The sequence below is a fragment of the Emys orbicularis genome, chromosome 3 (assembly GCF_028017835.1).
Source record: "Emys orbicularis isolate rEmyOrb1 chromosome 3, rEmyOrb1.hap1, whole genome shotgun sequence".
Classification (NCBI taxonomy): Eukaryota; Metazoa; Chordata; order Testudines; family Emydidae; genus Emys; species Emys orbicularis.
In genome coordinates this window covers 171,724,765-171,739,946 of record NC_088685.1, presented here as the reverse complement: position 1 = coordinate 171,739,946, position 15,182 = coordinate 171,724,765, and the positions used below count along the sequence as shown (strand labels likewise).

The window sequence follows — 15,182 nt, the reverse complement described above, 5'->3', positions numbered from 1 at the left end:
TCCATCTAAACCCCTCCTCCCTGAACCTGAGAGGATGGTTCTTGAGCCTGGAGCTAAGCTGTTAAGATAAGTCCAGTCAGTTCTCTTATCCAGCAGGAAACCTTAGTTTTGCAAGGTTACTTACTTACGCGTCCATTCCCAGTGTTCTCTTCAATTTTCTTAAGCATCAGAAGTTCCACTGTCTAAAATCCTAGATTACCTAAATCCTAGATTTAAATCCTTGATTTAAAGAGTCAAGGTTTATCAGCGAGCTCAGTCAGAGTACATTTGGCTGCTATAATAGCCTTCCACTCACTCATTGAGGGCTTCTCAATTTTTGCCCACAGTACTACAGCCAGATTCCTCAAGGGCATGTATAACTTGTTTCTCTCTGTATAGAACCTGGCCCACCAGTGGGGACCTTAATTTGGTTCTCAATGCCCTGAGGAAACCCCCCTTTTACCAGTGACTACCTGTTCCCTCCTTCACCTCTCTCTCACGATCTTATTCTTTATAGCTATCATTTTGACTAGACAAATGGAAAAGCTTGGTGCTCAATTGGCAGACCCACCGTTTACTACCTTCAATAGAGATAGTTATACTATGTCTCCGTCTTCACTTTCTCCCTGAGGTCTCTTTGAAATACCATATTAATCAAGAAATCCATCTACCAGCATTCTACCTAGAGCCTCATGCCTCCAGAGAGGAAACTAGCCTACATACCTAGATGTCAGAAGCGCTCTTGCCTTCTACCTTGACAGGACTACGATGTTCAGCGCATCCAGATTATTTGTATCATTTGCAGAGATGGTGAAGGGATAGCCTATTTCCACGCAGACTGTCGAAGTGGGTTTCAGGATGCATTTTCACTAGGGCTGTCAAGCAATTAAAAAAATTAATTGTGCGATTAATCGCGCTGTTAATAATAGAATGCCATTTATTTAAATATTTTGTGATATTTTCTACGTTTTCAAATATATTGATTTCAATTACAACACAGAATACAAAGTGTACAGTGCTCACTTTATTTTTGACTACAAATATTTGCACTGTAAAAAACAAAAGAAATAGTATTTTTTCAATTCACCTAATATAAGTACTGTAGTGCAATCTCTTTATCATGAAAGTTGAACTTACAAAAGTAGAATTATGTAAAAAAAAAAAAAATGCATTCAAAAATAAAACAATGTGAAACTTTAGACCAAAATCCACTCAGTCCTACTTCAGTCAATCACTTAGACAAACACATTTGGTTACAATTTGCAGGAGAGAATGCTGCCCGCTTCTTGTTTACAATGTCACCTGAAAGTGAGAACAGGCATTCTCATGGCACTGTTGTAGCCAGCGTCACAAGATATTTACATGCCAGATCTGCTAAAGATTCATATGTCCCTTCATGTTTCAACATGGGGGGGAGGGATAGCTCAGTGGCTTGAGCATTGGCCTGCTAAACCCAGGGTTGTGAGTTCAGTCCTTGAGGGGGCCACTTAGGGATCTGGGGCAAAATCAGTACTTGGTACTGCTAGTGAAGGCATGGGGCTGGACTCGATTTCAGGGTCCCTTCCAGTTCTATGAGATAGGTATATCTCCATATATTAAAAATATAAATATTAGCCACCATTCCAGAGAACATGCGTCCATGCTGATGATGGGTTCTGCTTGATAACAATCCAAAACAGAGTGGATCAACACATGTTCATTTACATCATCTGAGCCAGATGCCACCAGCAGAAAGTTGATTTTTTTTTTTTTTTTTTTTTTTGGTCGTTCAGGTTCTGTAGTTTTTGCATCTGAGTGTTGCTCTTTTAAGACTTCTGAAAGCTTGCTCCACAACTTGTCCCTCTCAGATTTTGGAAGGCACTTCAGATTCTTAAACCTTAGGTCAAATGCTGTAGCTATCTTTAGAAATCTCACATTGGTACCTTCTTTGCGTTTTTTGTTAAATCTGCAGTGAAAGTGTTCTGAAAACGAACAACATGTGCTGGGTCTTCATCCAAGACTGCTATAACATGAAATATATGGCAGAATGCAGGTAAAACAGAGCAGGGGACAGACAATTCTTCCCCAAGGAGTTCAGTCACAAATTTAATTAACGCATTATTTTTTTAATGAGCGCCATCAGCATGGAAGCATGTTCTCTGGAATGGTGGTTGAAACATGAAGAGACATATGAATCTTTAGCAGATCTGGCACGTAAATATCTTGCAGTGCCTGCTACAAAAGTGCCATGCGTATGCCTGTTCTCAGGTTCAGGTGACATTGTAAATAAGAAGCAGGCAGCAGTATCTCCTGTAAAGGTAAACAAACTTGTTTGTCTTAGCAATTGGCTGAACAAGAAGTAGGAGTGAGTGGACTTGTAGGCTCTAAAGTTTTACATTGTGTTGGTTTTGAGTGCAGATATGTAACAAAAAAAAATCTAAATTTTAAAGTTACACTTTCACGATAGAGATTGCACTACAGTACTTGTATGAGGTGAATTGAAAAATACTGTTTCTTTTGTTTATCATTTTTACAGTGCAAATATTTGTAATAAAAAATAATATTAAGTGAGCACTGTATTCTGTTGTAATAGAAATCAATATATTTGAAAATGTATTAAATATTTTTGGATATTTTTCTACATTTCATCTGGTAGTCTATCGTTAAGTGTGATTAATTGCGATTAAATTTTTTGAGTTAACCATGATTAATCGACAGTCCTAATTTTAACCTGTTGAGAATCTACTGGGATGTAGCCTCCTCAGAGATGATAGCACACTTCACTAAGGCTCAGTCTACATCTGGAGCTCTACTGAAAGATGATCCTGTAGCAGAAATCTGTAGGACTGCAACTTGGTCTTCCATTCGCACTTTTGCCAAGCATTACACCATCTTACCTGTTTCCAGAGATATTACCTTTGGTGATACAGTCCTCCTAACCATCTTGGACTTGCCTTTTCAGCACCCACCTTCTCGCTGAGTTTACTGCTTGGGAGTCTCCTACAATGTAGCATCCATAGGGACACATACTCGAAAAAGATGGAGAGGTTACTTACAGTAACTTGAGTTCTTTGAGATGTTTTGATTCTATGGGTGCTCCACTTCCCACCTTCCTTTCCCCTTGGCTGTAGTCGAACAGGAACTGAGTGGCGGTGGGTCCACGCCTGCTTATGTTCCCGAGGTTGGAAGCATGAGGTGCTGGTCTGCATAGGCCTGCAGATACTGCTTTGCATTCTCCAATCGAGAATGCATAGACATGCGTGCATGCTATGGTGATGCACCCATAGGGACAAAACATCTAAAAAATCTCAAGTTACTAGGTGAGTAACTTCTCCTTCTGTGCTGTATATTTGTCTAGGAGGAATCAGTTGAAGAGTCTGAATTCCACAGATACTATTTGAAATTGTTGTCAGCTCTTCACCCTTATACTGAGTTACTCATCCTGATGAACAGGTTTTGGCCAGGCAACTTAACTATTGATTCATTATTTTTCCCGTACATGGTCATTCATTAGATTTGGATGCTGCTCTTTGGTTAGAATTGTTCATTCCACCATAGTAGAAGCAGTTTGGCTTTTTTTCCCCCTTCTTCCAAGTTCAGATGTCCACTGCTGGACTGCAGCAGCACTGAGCCCTAACACCAGCTTAAACTGCCTCTCATCGAGAGCGCAGCTTTAGGATTGCTGTTCTTTAAAACTGAGTGCTTTCAAGTCGAAGAAGCTCTGACTGCTAGGAGAATCAAATGAATTGGATTTTCAGTAATTGGAACCTGTTGGTGCTTTTAGAATAACCTGAGGATCTGGTTTCTTGTGCTTTGTGTGTCAGTGCATCCTGTCCCACCCATGACTGGCTTCCTTCAACAATATAGCAGAGTTCTAGCCCATAGTTGTAGTTTCTCTACCAGCAGACATTTCAAATAGCTGGGCTCTGCAGAAAAAAAGGAAGCCTGAATTTCTTTTGTCTCCGCACAGATTCTTCTGTGTGAGCCACAGCAACCTGTCCCAAGTTGTCATTTTATTGTGCCTGTTTACAGTTATCCACAGAGCAATGCAGTAGGTAATGGTGTAATAATTTATACCACCAGCCTGCTAGCACACAATCCAAAAGGCTGTAATCTTTAAATAAAATAGTATTAAAGACACAATTGCCCCAGATGTGGCACAGCTGCTAAAATAGTGCAACAAGTCAAAAGCAATTCTGAGATAGTTTGGTTGAACTGTTAGGGTCTAGACCAAGAAGGTTTAAGATGACACCAATAACTACTGCTCAGTATAAGAAATTGTGGGACTTGCTGACAGTGGAGTTATTTGCATAAAAGCACAATGGCAATATACTAGTGGTCTCCAAGGAAAAAACATCAAGGCACAAAAGCAATAGATCTCTAGAATTTCTACAGAATAATCCTCTTTCAAGGGCTTCCAAAGAGAGCATTCTAGAAAGCCCAAGTTATCAGTTTTGTGTCCTAGAAACAGCAAATGGTAAGACTGCCTAGACATCAGAAGATTGTGAAGAGCCAGCAGAACTACCTAAATTCTCCAAGTGTTCAGGATTCTCGTCTGGCGTATATCAGAAGTCTGATTTTGGAATGCTGAAATAGTTTTTTCACTTTGAAAAGTGCATTCCTTGAGAACAATAGCAGTAACCTTGGTTCCAGAACTGTATGTAGTATATGAGGAAATATGTAAAGCAGCCACATGGTCATTGATGCAATTAGTAGAAGTCAGACATGCAGCGGGGTGTGCCATGCTGTAGCGTATCAGGAATCTTCCATTAGCATCAGTCTTGTTTTATAGGCAGCACATGTAATGACACCTATAGTTCAGGTTGCCTACTACTACCCATTGCAAAACCATATAACTTTGTCACACTTGAACAGTTCTGGCTGGAATTTTTCATGCCAGGTGTCTGCCTGGGGCTTTTTTTTTTTAGGTGAAGGATGGGTGGGAATTTCAGCAAAAATGATTCAGCTGTTTACGAGAATATTAGGGAAAATATATTCTTCTAACCACGTTGACAAATTTGTTGTAAGGTTATTTGAGAAGCTCTAGTGGCTCCATCACAAAAATATTATGTGACCATGTAATTAACTGTCTCATAATGCATATACACAGGGGAGTAGAATTAGAATTGCATGGGCAAACTTTATTCTGGCATTTCCTAACTTTTGCATGCTTGATTTTGCAATGTTTTCTCTTTTAATATAATTTTGTTTTATGTAATGTGTACAGTTTCAAATCCCTCTTAAATGGCTACTGCTACATTCCTTTTGTCGGAATCTAGGAATTTGTCAGAGTGGGGAAAAAGAAGAGAAATATTGGGAGAAATACTGCAAATTTCCTTTCTTGGGCCTATCAGGTGCACTGATTCAAAACCCCTTAATTGAGAATTGTTATGATAATCACAAACACAGATAGAGGCACTTACGCATTTATCATGTATTTCATGATGGTGCATCACAGGCATTTTTCTACTACCTTATTTGTTCTTTATTTAGGAAGTCTAGTTAATTTTTTAGGTACTGGTTCTCTAAAAGGATTTGACTAGCCTTCAGTAGGATTCCATCCATGTATCACCAGATGTTCTAAAGGCTGTAGTTTAAATATGTGAATAAAAGTATTACTCCTCATAGGTTTCTAAGGCCCACTCAATAGTGGCCATACAGTAGCATTTCAACAGGGTTTTAATACACACAGCAGCGCTAAAATGGTAGTTGGTTACAACCAAGGCCTCATATCTCTGATGATACCGTATGCCTAAATTTGTGCCACACCCTACGTCTATGAAACACATTTCCACCCCCAGCTCTCACTGCATAAAGAGGCCCCACTCTTGTGCATCTAGTGGGTTGGGACAGGAGAAACAGATTGTAGTTGCCACCCTGCATTTCCCTCCCCTTCTACTATGACTTGAAGCATGCCGTTTTCTATATTGAACTTCTAAGGATCTCAAGAGTGAGGCATGAACTCTGGCCCCTCAATACCTCTCTGGTCTGTTACAAGTCTTTTGCTCCCCTCAGTCCCTTCTCTCCTGTGGATCTGCCAAGGCCCATGGGAGCGGGACCAGCACTTCTGAACACTTTAGGGGTAAAACTCTATATATGCTGTATCATGTTGGGTCTAAAGTCTGCAACAAGACTGCTGTTTGGATTGCGGTATCAGGTATACAGAAGCCTAATTCATAGTAAAGATTAAACTTTAGTGCATTTGTCCTGTTTTTTTAAATACCGATTAATTTTTAAAAATTATAGTTTATATCTATCTTTGGGAAGCAAACTTTCATTAATATATATTTTTTTTAAAAGGGAATTTTCTAATGATGCACACAGGTCTGTTTGTATTCATATTTGAGTCCTCGCCTCTGTAACTTATACAGGCTCTTAATTGTACCCTTCTTGATGCTATAATATGTTCAATATCCTATTTCCCCATTTAAAATAACTAGAAATAAGAATATATTTGGTAGTTTGAACCTTTACTAGTTTAGTAAAGAGTAGTGGTAACGTCTACAAAGTTTTCATTTTAATGTTTGTTTGTAGTTGGTGTATGAATTTTTCCTGAGATTTTTGGAGAGCCCAGATTTCCAGCCTAGTATTGCAAAGCGATACATTGATCAGAAATTTGTACAGCAGGTGAGTAACATTTTTATATTTAATAGTCAATTAACTCTTAACTGAAAGGGATGCTGTTGTGGTGTTGGTTTGTATTGCACAGCTGAATATCTAAATAATACAGCATAATTTACTTGTGTAGGTCATAAAATAACCAGCTTTATTAAAATGTAATTCTTCGTATTGTAACATGAGAATCCTTTGTTTGCCAACTATTATATTAGCAGAGGAACATCTATATAGACTACATGTAATCTGGGAATTCAGAAACATATAAAACATAGAGATAATACTGAGTTATTACAATTCTTTTTCTTAACATACAGTAGTTTCAATTTGTGAAACAAATTGAAGTTTCTTAGTGATATATACTGTACTGTTTCCCCATGAAATAGATAATCCTCAGTGCTGTGCTATTGTAATGGCTTTGTGACTCTAACTACATAAGCTAATATTTTTGTGATGGTTCTCAGGGCACCCAGGACTGTAAGTCGCCTTGTTACCCCCAGCATCCAGCATGAGGGAGGCTTGCCTGTGCCTAGCTGGTTGTCAGCTCCGTAACACTACCAGTCTTTCAGCCACTGAAGCACTCTCTTCTGGGCTCTGCCAGCCTTGTCTTTTCCTTGCATATTAACAATAGATGCATCCCAGTCCCCAAGTCCCTTTTGAAACATTCTGTTGTGATATCCAGCCCCTGACACCGGTTAGTCACAGAAATCCCAGGTCCTCTGCCTCAAAAGTACCCCAAGTTTACCAGTTTTACCTTAAAGCACCGCTCCTGTATAACACACAGCACTCGTAATAAAACAGAAGCTTTATTAAAGAAAGAAGAGAATTATGCTACAAACAAGAGGCAGTGATGGAAACAAATAGTTACAAGACATAACAAAATAATAAAACTCAAACCTGGGTCAACACTTTATATTTATCTTTCCTATCTAAAAATAGGTTTTCCTCCCAAAGTTCAGTCTGTTGCAGAGCTGGCTGTCTTCACAGGAACTAGGATCCAGTTTTTCATGAGAACACCCCTGCTCTCACGGTGTCTCCTCAATAAAAGGATCCAAAGTGCCTTTCCTCACTGCATTATGTTGAAACAGTCTTTTGTCTTTATTCATAGGCAGGGTGATTCTCTGTTTGTTGTATTGTTCCTTTTTTACCTCCAAGTGGTTTCGATTACTTGCAGTTGTCTCCGATGGTTTTCCATTGAAAGTCTTGGAATGGAGCAAGGCTAGACAGTTGAGCCTTGCATTCCATCACTAGGTAACCAAGGCAGGGTGACAACTCTCGCTTGCTTGCTTGCTTGAGTGGGCCATCACTGAGATATATGTAATCCCCGTTTGACTATCGTTTACTCCCAAGTCCCTAAAGCATACTTCCAATATAAATACATTATTCTCTAAATATTACCTGTACTTACATCTCACAGGATTATGAATCTTGACAAGTTATGAACAAGAAAACAGTTTAGTATAAACAAAAGCATAACGTGTAATGCATCATATTTGTTTTGAAATGAGAAGTCATTTAGATACATTTTGTTACCTCCCGATATCTGATCCAGACAGAAAGTATTCATAGTTGTGATGGCTATGAGATTTTTTTGTTCTACAGCTTTCTTTATAAAAGCACCATAATTCTGTCAGAACCTCACTCTTTCCTTTCTTCTGAGAAAATGTACATGATTCATATCTTTTCATTTTACAGAATGTAGGCCCTGATCCTGCAAACACTTACATATGTGCTTAACTTTAAACACATGAATAGTTTTGTTGCAATCAGTAGGCTACCTGTGCCTATTTAACCATGTGTATGTCTTTGAGGATAGGGGCCTTAAATAAATATCTCACCATCATTTGTGAGAATTGTTTACACATTTTTGAAGCTTAGAAAGTACTGCCCTTTATAATGTTGAGTTATTAGATAAAATTATACAAAACTGTAATCAAAATGATTTATCGAAGGACATTTAATCCCAGTTGAAATGACTTAACTGAAGTGCATTGTATAAGAAGCTTCATGTTGGGTTTGGGTGTAGTTTTTAGAAGATTAAATGCTAAGGGACAGTAAAATAAAGCTTCTGAGTTAACAAGTTACATTAATTTATTTAATATTGAATATTTGAACAGAATTGTAAGTAACAGTGTTGTTTGCTTCTAAAAATACTTAAATGACTTGTGAATTAGAATTAACAAAATGACAGTTTAATTCTTTTTAAAAAGTAATATCTCAGGTATTTTTTTTAAAGCTGTTGGAGCTTTTTGATAGTGAAGACCCACGAGAGCGTGATTTCTTAAAGACAGTCCTTCATCGAATCTATGGAAAATTCCTTGGACTAAGGGCATTCATCAGAAAACAAATCAACAACATTTTCCTCAGGTACATTATAGATTTAGTACTTTATATAGCCTAGCCTGTTGCGGGATTCAGTGTGGATATTACAAGCCTGGCACAGACGCTGGGTAGGTATTCGGCTCGCTAGTTCATTCTGACTTCACTGCTATTTCCATAAATCCACACTAGCTGGATTCAAACTAGCGTGGGTAGGCTAGCCTAGCTTTTGCTGTGAAGACATACCATAAACCCCAAAAGAGCCAACGGACTTTTAACTTTGAAGAAAAACAAATGTTAGAAATAAAATAAAATGCATTTGATAAGGAGTTTCACATTTAGAAATTATTTTCCCCCTCTTAGTTTCATTTTATTAGTGTATTGAGTGCTATTACATCTTATTTTTAACAGGTTTATATATGAAACAGAACATTTTAATGGTGTTGCTGAACTACTTGAGATATTGGGAAGGTAAGTTTGGTTCAATAATGTAAAATGAACAGTTGAACATTATTTTTTGTTCCTATCCAATTATTTCGGGGATGGGGTGGAAGAATTGTTCTGATGCTTATAGTGATGAACTGACATCATTGGTATATTTTTATATTTCCATGTTGCTATGCATTTCTGTAAATCTTAGAGATGATCTGCAAAAGATTTCTTTTTAAATTGGGCTTCTCTTTTTGGCTTTGGCATGATGCATGAAAAGTAGCTTTTTCCTTAAAAAGGGCTTTGTTTTCCCTTGCTTATGCTTTATCTTTAAAATATTGACATTTCTCAATCTTGGCTTTGCTAAGAGACTAGTTGTGTATCTCAGAGGAGTATATTGTTAGCTCTTACACCTAAATTGAAGATATTAAATCTTTAACAGGTTTTTCCTTCTCTACCATGTTAGTCATTAAAGCTTTGTAGGTGTTAAAATAGTCTGACTGAATATCCTTTCCCCTCACAGTTGCTCATCTTTCCCACTCTGAGATTTTTGTGATGGTACTCCACAGTTGACATAGATCTATTCTGCACTGGTGAAATTTACCAAAAAAATTCCCACCGTTTCAGCTGAATACTTGTTAAAGTTAATGAGAGTTGGAGGGAGACTGAGCTTCAATGATCAGAACCATGTTTATTACTGCTTCAATTAGACTTGCCTTTTAGCAGGTTTAACTAAAACACTGATTCTTCCTGCAAGAGCATGTCTACAGTAGGGCTCCCATATAAAGGATTAGCTGAGTCATTGAGGATTTTTTGGTAAATTTCATTGGTGTAAACATGGCAATGGTGTCTACCCTTAAGAAGCAGGACCTGAATTTGTAAGGTAAAAAGCAAACTACTACCTCCTCTCCAGCCCCCATTTTAAAAAAAGCCACCAAAACAAATAAACTTTCAAGCCTTATTTATGTCTCAAAGTTGTAAAATAGGACACAAGTCTATGTCTTCTCTTTCAAAGTCACCTTTTAATTATTGTGGGTGGACAGTGTGTCAACCTCACTAAGCTCTATGGTTAATGTGCCTCGCTAAGCTCCACAGTGATTTCAAGATGGAAAAATCTTAGAAATTTGAGTCTGGATTATCACCAGAGATCACAAAAGAACTGAACTTGTCTACTACAGACATTGATAACTGAGGTATGGCCTTATACCTACTGATAATAGCTGAGGATGGGCTTCCTGCCCACTTCCCAGTCCCTAAAGTAATAGGCACATTTTGTAAAGTACATATAAAAAATAGTCCGCTTTGAGTACAGTAGTTCTCAATCTAGCAAGAAAAAGAGAAAGTTTCCCACATTTTTAAAAGATGAAATAATTGTGCTTATTCATGTTTTTCAGCATTATTAATGGTTTTGCACTGCCATTGAAAGCAGAACACAAACAGTTTCTTATGAAGGTGTTGATTCCTATGCATACTGCTAAGGGATTAGCTTTGTTTCATGCACAGGTAGGTTTTTTGGAAAATTATTGGAACAGAATATATTTTATTAATATATAAGTATATATAAACCTTACAATTTTTTCCATACTTGGGGGGGGAAAAGAAATTGAGAAGTTTTAAATGTTCTTTCTGACATAATGTTTTTTAACATACGCTGTTAAGAGTAGAAGAGCACCACAGTGTGGCTTAGTCATGGCCTGCATTTGAAAACTTAGTTTTTACTGGTTTATCACAACTCGGACATTATTTAAGCTTGGTACTTTTTTGTATTGTCATCTTCATGTTACAAATACTATTTACAAAAGAATAGAGGAATCTTGAATGTTTTTCTTTGAGAAGCATATTTTTTTCTTTTTCTTTGAGTGCTTCTTCATGTCAATTCCAACCAGCTGTGTGCGTTCGCACGTGCACAGTAGCCGGAAGATTTTTCCCCTAGCAGCATCTGTGGGGTCAGCCTGGGCGCCCCTTGGAGTCGCGCCTTCATGGCGCCCAATAAAGGGCCCTGCCGACCTACCACCCCCACAGTTCCTTCTTACCGCCAGTGACAGTAGCTGGAATTTACCTTTGCTCTTGCTTCGGCAAGCAGCTTAGCAATACTTTAGGTTTTCGCTGTAGATAGTTTTAGTTGGTTAATATAGCATAGTTAGTTCACTTATAAGTTTGTTATGGGGGAGTCCCCCCCTCGTTTTTCTTCTCCCCTTATTTGGTACCAGGGCATGCCGTGATCCATGGGCTTCAAAACTTGCCAAGACTGCATGAAGTGCATGCCTAAAAGTGACCCCCACCCTCCTGTTTACGGTGTCTGGGCGAGGGTCACCAAAAAAACCGCTGCAAGATCTGTTGGAAATTCTGACCGAGAACTCTTAAAGAGAGGGAGCAGTGGCTTAAAATCCTCCTCATGGAGGCAGATCTCCAACCTCAGTTGGACCCAGGCGCTGAGGATCCCAGTCCCAGTACGTTGTCTTTGGCGCGGAGCGCTCCAGCGCCGTCGTTAAGAGATCCGGCATTGAAGAAAGACGCTGCCAAGGAGGCTCGGCACCGTCATGAAGCCTCTTGGGGGCACTCCAGCCTTTGGCTCCAGTCCTAATCGCTGGCGCAGAAGAAGAAGAGGACAGAAAGAGGCCGATCCTCCTTGGCAAGATCCAGGGACCAGCCGTCAGTGGCACCTGGCTCCGGGCCATGGCTCCGAGGCTCATCCTGGACTTGCGAGAACTCAACGAGTTTGTGAAGAAACTCAAGTTCCACATAGTCTCGTTGGCCTCCATCATCCCCTCACTGGATCTAGTAGACTGGTATGCTGCCCTCGACTTGAAGGATGCTTACTTTCATATTGCAATCACTCAGCCCCATAGGAAGTACCTCAGGTTTGTGGTGAACAATACCCACTACCAATTTACAGTCCTTCCATTTGGCCTGTCGGCAGCACCTCGAGTCTTCACCAAGTGCATGGCAGTCATTGCTGTGTTACTGCCCAGGCACCAGTTACTGGTGTTTCTGTACCTTGATGACAGGCTGATCAAGGGCCACTCCAGGACCCAAGTGGAAGCTCAAGTCAGATTCATCAGGGTCACCTTTGACAACCTGGGTCTCCTTCTAAATGAAGCAAAATCGACTTTGTCCCCCGTTCAGAGGATAGAGTTTATAGTGGCAGTACTGGACTCGACCCAAGCCAGGGCATACCTGCCGGAAGCGAGGTTCCCGACCCTGGCTGGTATCATTCGCGGTCTCAGACAGTTTCCCACCACCACAGCAAGAAACTGCCTGAAGCTTCTGGGACACATGGCTGTCTGTACCTACGTGATGCAGCATGCCAGACTCAAGCTCCGACTGCTCCAGTCATGGTTAGCATCAGTGTATCAACCAGCCCGGAACAGCTTGGACAGGATTGTGACCCTGCCTCGCCCGGTACTTGATTCCCTTCTGTGGTGGCTCGACTCTGAGGAGGTGTGCTATGGGGTCCCCTTCGCCAATCCACAGCCATCTCTTTCGCTAGTGACGGACGCATCAGAGTTGGGCTGGTGAGCACATCTAGAAGACCTCAGGACTCGGGGTCTCTGGTCTCAGGCGGATCTGGCTTTCCACATCAATGTCAGAGAGCTGAGAGTGGTGCACCTGGCATGCCAGACCTTCCGGGCATACTTAACGGGACAATGTGTATCAGTTACGACGGACAACACCACGGCAATGTTCTATATCAACAAACGGGGGTGCACGCTCTTCTCCCCTGTGTCAGCCCTCATGCTGTCGAACTTCTGTGTCGAACATTCAATACACCTACAAGCGTTGTATTTTCCCAGGGTACAGAATGAGCTAGCAGGTCCTTTCATGGCCACAAGTGGTCCCTTCGCCCAGACATCGTGAATTCAATCTTCCAGAGGTGAGGATTTTCCCAGATAGACTTATTCGCCACACGACGCAATAGGAAGTTCTGCTCCTTCCAAAATCACAGCACGGGCTCTAGCGCAGACGCGTTCCTCCTCCCATAGGGAGGTTGTCTTCTATACGCCTTTCTGCCCATACTACTCCTCGAGATCTGGAGGGAATGAGCTCAGGTCAAATTGAAAGCTCCAACCTGGCCCCACCAGCACTGGTACACATTTCTCCTAGACACAAGATCACGGTTATCTCCAACATACAAACCTCGGGTTGCTGCACCTCACGGCGCGGAAGCTCCATGGTTGAATCCGGTGGAGGTTTCCTGTTCAGACTAGGTTAGACAAGTCCTCCTTGGCAGCAGGAAACCCTCTACGAGAGCTACCTACCTTGCCAAATGGAAGAGATTTTCAATCTGGTCAGCACAGCACCATTTGTTCCCAACACTAGCGTCAGTGCTGCTTATTTTGGACTACCTCCTCCATCTGAAGCAGCAGGGGCTTTCGATGTCATCAGTAAGGGTTCACTTGGCTGTCATCTTGGCCTTCCACCCAGGCGTGGAGGGCCGCTCTGTCTTTGCTAACCTGATGGTCAGCCAGTTTCTAAAAAGTCTCGACAGGCTATACCCTCATGTCCGGCAGCCTGGCTCGGCTTGGGACCTCAATCTGGTTCTTTCTAGACCCATGGGACCGCCCTTTGAACCCATGGTGTCGTGCTCCCTGTCCTACTGCTCTTACAAGGTCGTGTTCCTGGTAGCGATAACCTCGGCCAGGAGGGTGTCTGAACTTAAGGCCCTAACATCCGAGCCCCCTTACACCGTGTTCTATAAGGTTCAGCTCAGACCTCATCATGCTTTCCTACCAAAGGTTGTATCACAGTTTCACATTAACCAGGACATCTTTCTCCCAGTATTCTACCCTAAGCCGCATTTCAGCAGCAGGGAGCAGAGACTTCACTCACTGGATGTCCATAGGGTGCTAGCCTTTTACATTGAGAGAATGAAGCCGTTCAGAAAATCGGTCCAGTTACTCGTGGCGCATTTCGTTATGGATCACGTCCTGCATTTGTGAGTGCTACATCTTGGCAGGGGTTCCTGCACCTCCAATCACTGTGCACTCCACCAGGGTGCAGGCTTCATCAGCAGTGTTCCTAGCTCAGGTTCCCACTAAGGAAATCTGCAGAGCGGCAATGTGTTCCTCCATTCATACTTTCACCACGCACTATGTGATTACCCAGCAGGCCAGAGACGATGTGGCCTTCGGACGAGCAGTGCTGCAATCAGTGGACAACTCCGACCCCACCTCCTGAACTTGGACTTATGAGTCATCTGGAATTGATGTGAACAAGCACTCGAAGAAGAAAAAACGGTTACTCACCTTCTTGTAACTGTTGTTCTTCGTGATGTGGTGTTCATGTCCATTCCATACCCACCCTCCTACCCCTCTGTTGGAGTAGCCGGCAAGAAGGAACTGAGTGGGTGGCAGGTCTGCAGGGCCCTTTATTAGGTGCTATGAAGGCGCGACTCCAGGGGGCACCCAGTCCGACCAACCCCACAGATGCTACTAGGGGGGAAATTTTCCAACTACTGTGCACGTGTGCATGCACACACCTGATTGGAATGGACATGAACAACACATCTCGAAGAACAACAGTTACAAGAAGAAGGTGAGTAACCCCGTTTTTCGTATGGGCTTAAACAATTCAGATAAAGCTGCTCTACTCTGCCTAGTAAATATTGTACATTTAAAAAAATATTAAAGCAGTGATATATAATAATAGCTTTTTGGTTCTGTTACAAATTATGTAGTTCTAATGTTAATTATGGAGTGTCAGTTCAATTCCATAGTTAAGGTTGAGTTCTGTTTTTGCCTGGATTCACACTGTATTTTTCAAATATAACAAAGAGGTTATCTTCCCCAAACTTACAGCACTTTGTGAATTTTTATAAATAAATCTGATAATTAGTTTGTTATAACTATTTAAAAACTGGC

General features: G+C 41.0%; 1 protein-coding gene across 1 annotated transcript in view; it reads left to right on the top strand.

Moving 5' to 3' along the window:
* The window catches only part of PPP2R5A (protein phosphatase 2 regulatory subunit B'alpha), a 99,299-nt gene that overhangs the window by 61,573 nt on the left and 22,544 nt on the right, over positions 1-15,182 (top strand). Inside the window, exons 4-7 of the mRNA XM_065400306.1 lie at positions 6,493-6,585; positions 8,810-8,940; positions 9,304-9,363; positions 10,716-10,824. Of these exons, the coding sequence (XP_065256378.1) occupies positions 6,493-6,585; positions 8,810-8,940; positions 9,304-9,363; positions 10,716-10,824 (393 nt within the window). The remainder of the gene's footprint in view (positions 1-6,492; positions 6,586-8,809; positions 8,941-9,303; positions 9,364-10,715; positions 10,825-15,182) is intronic.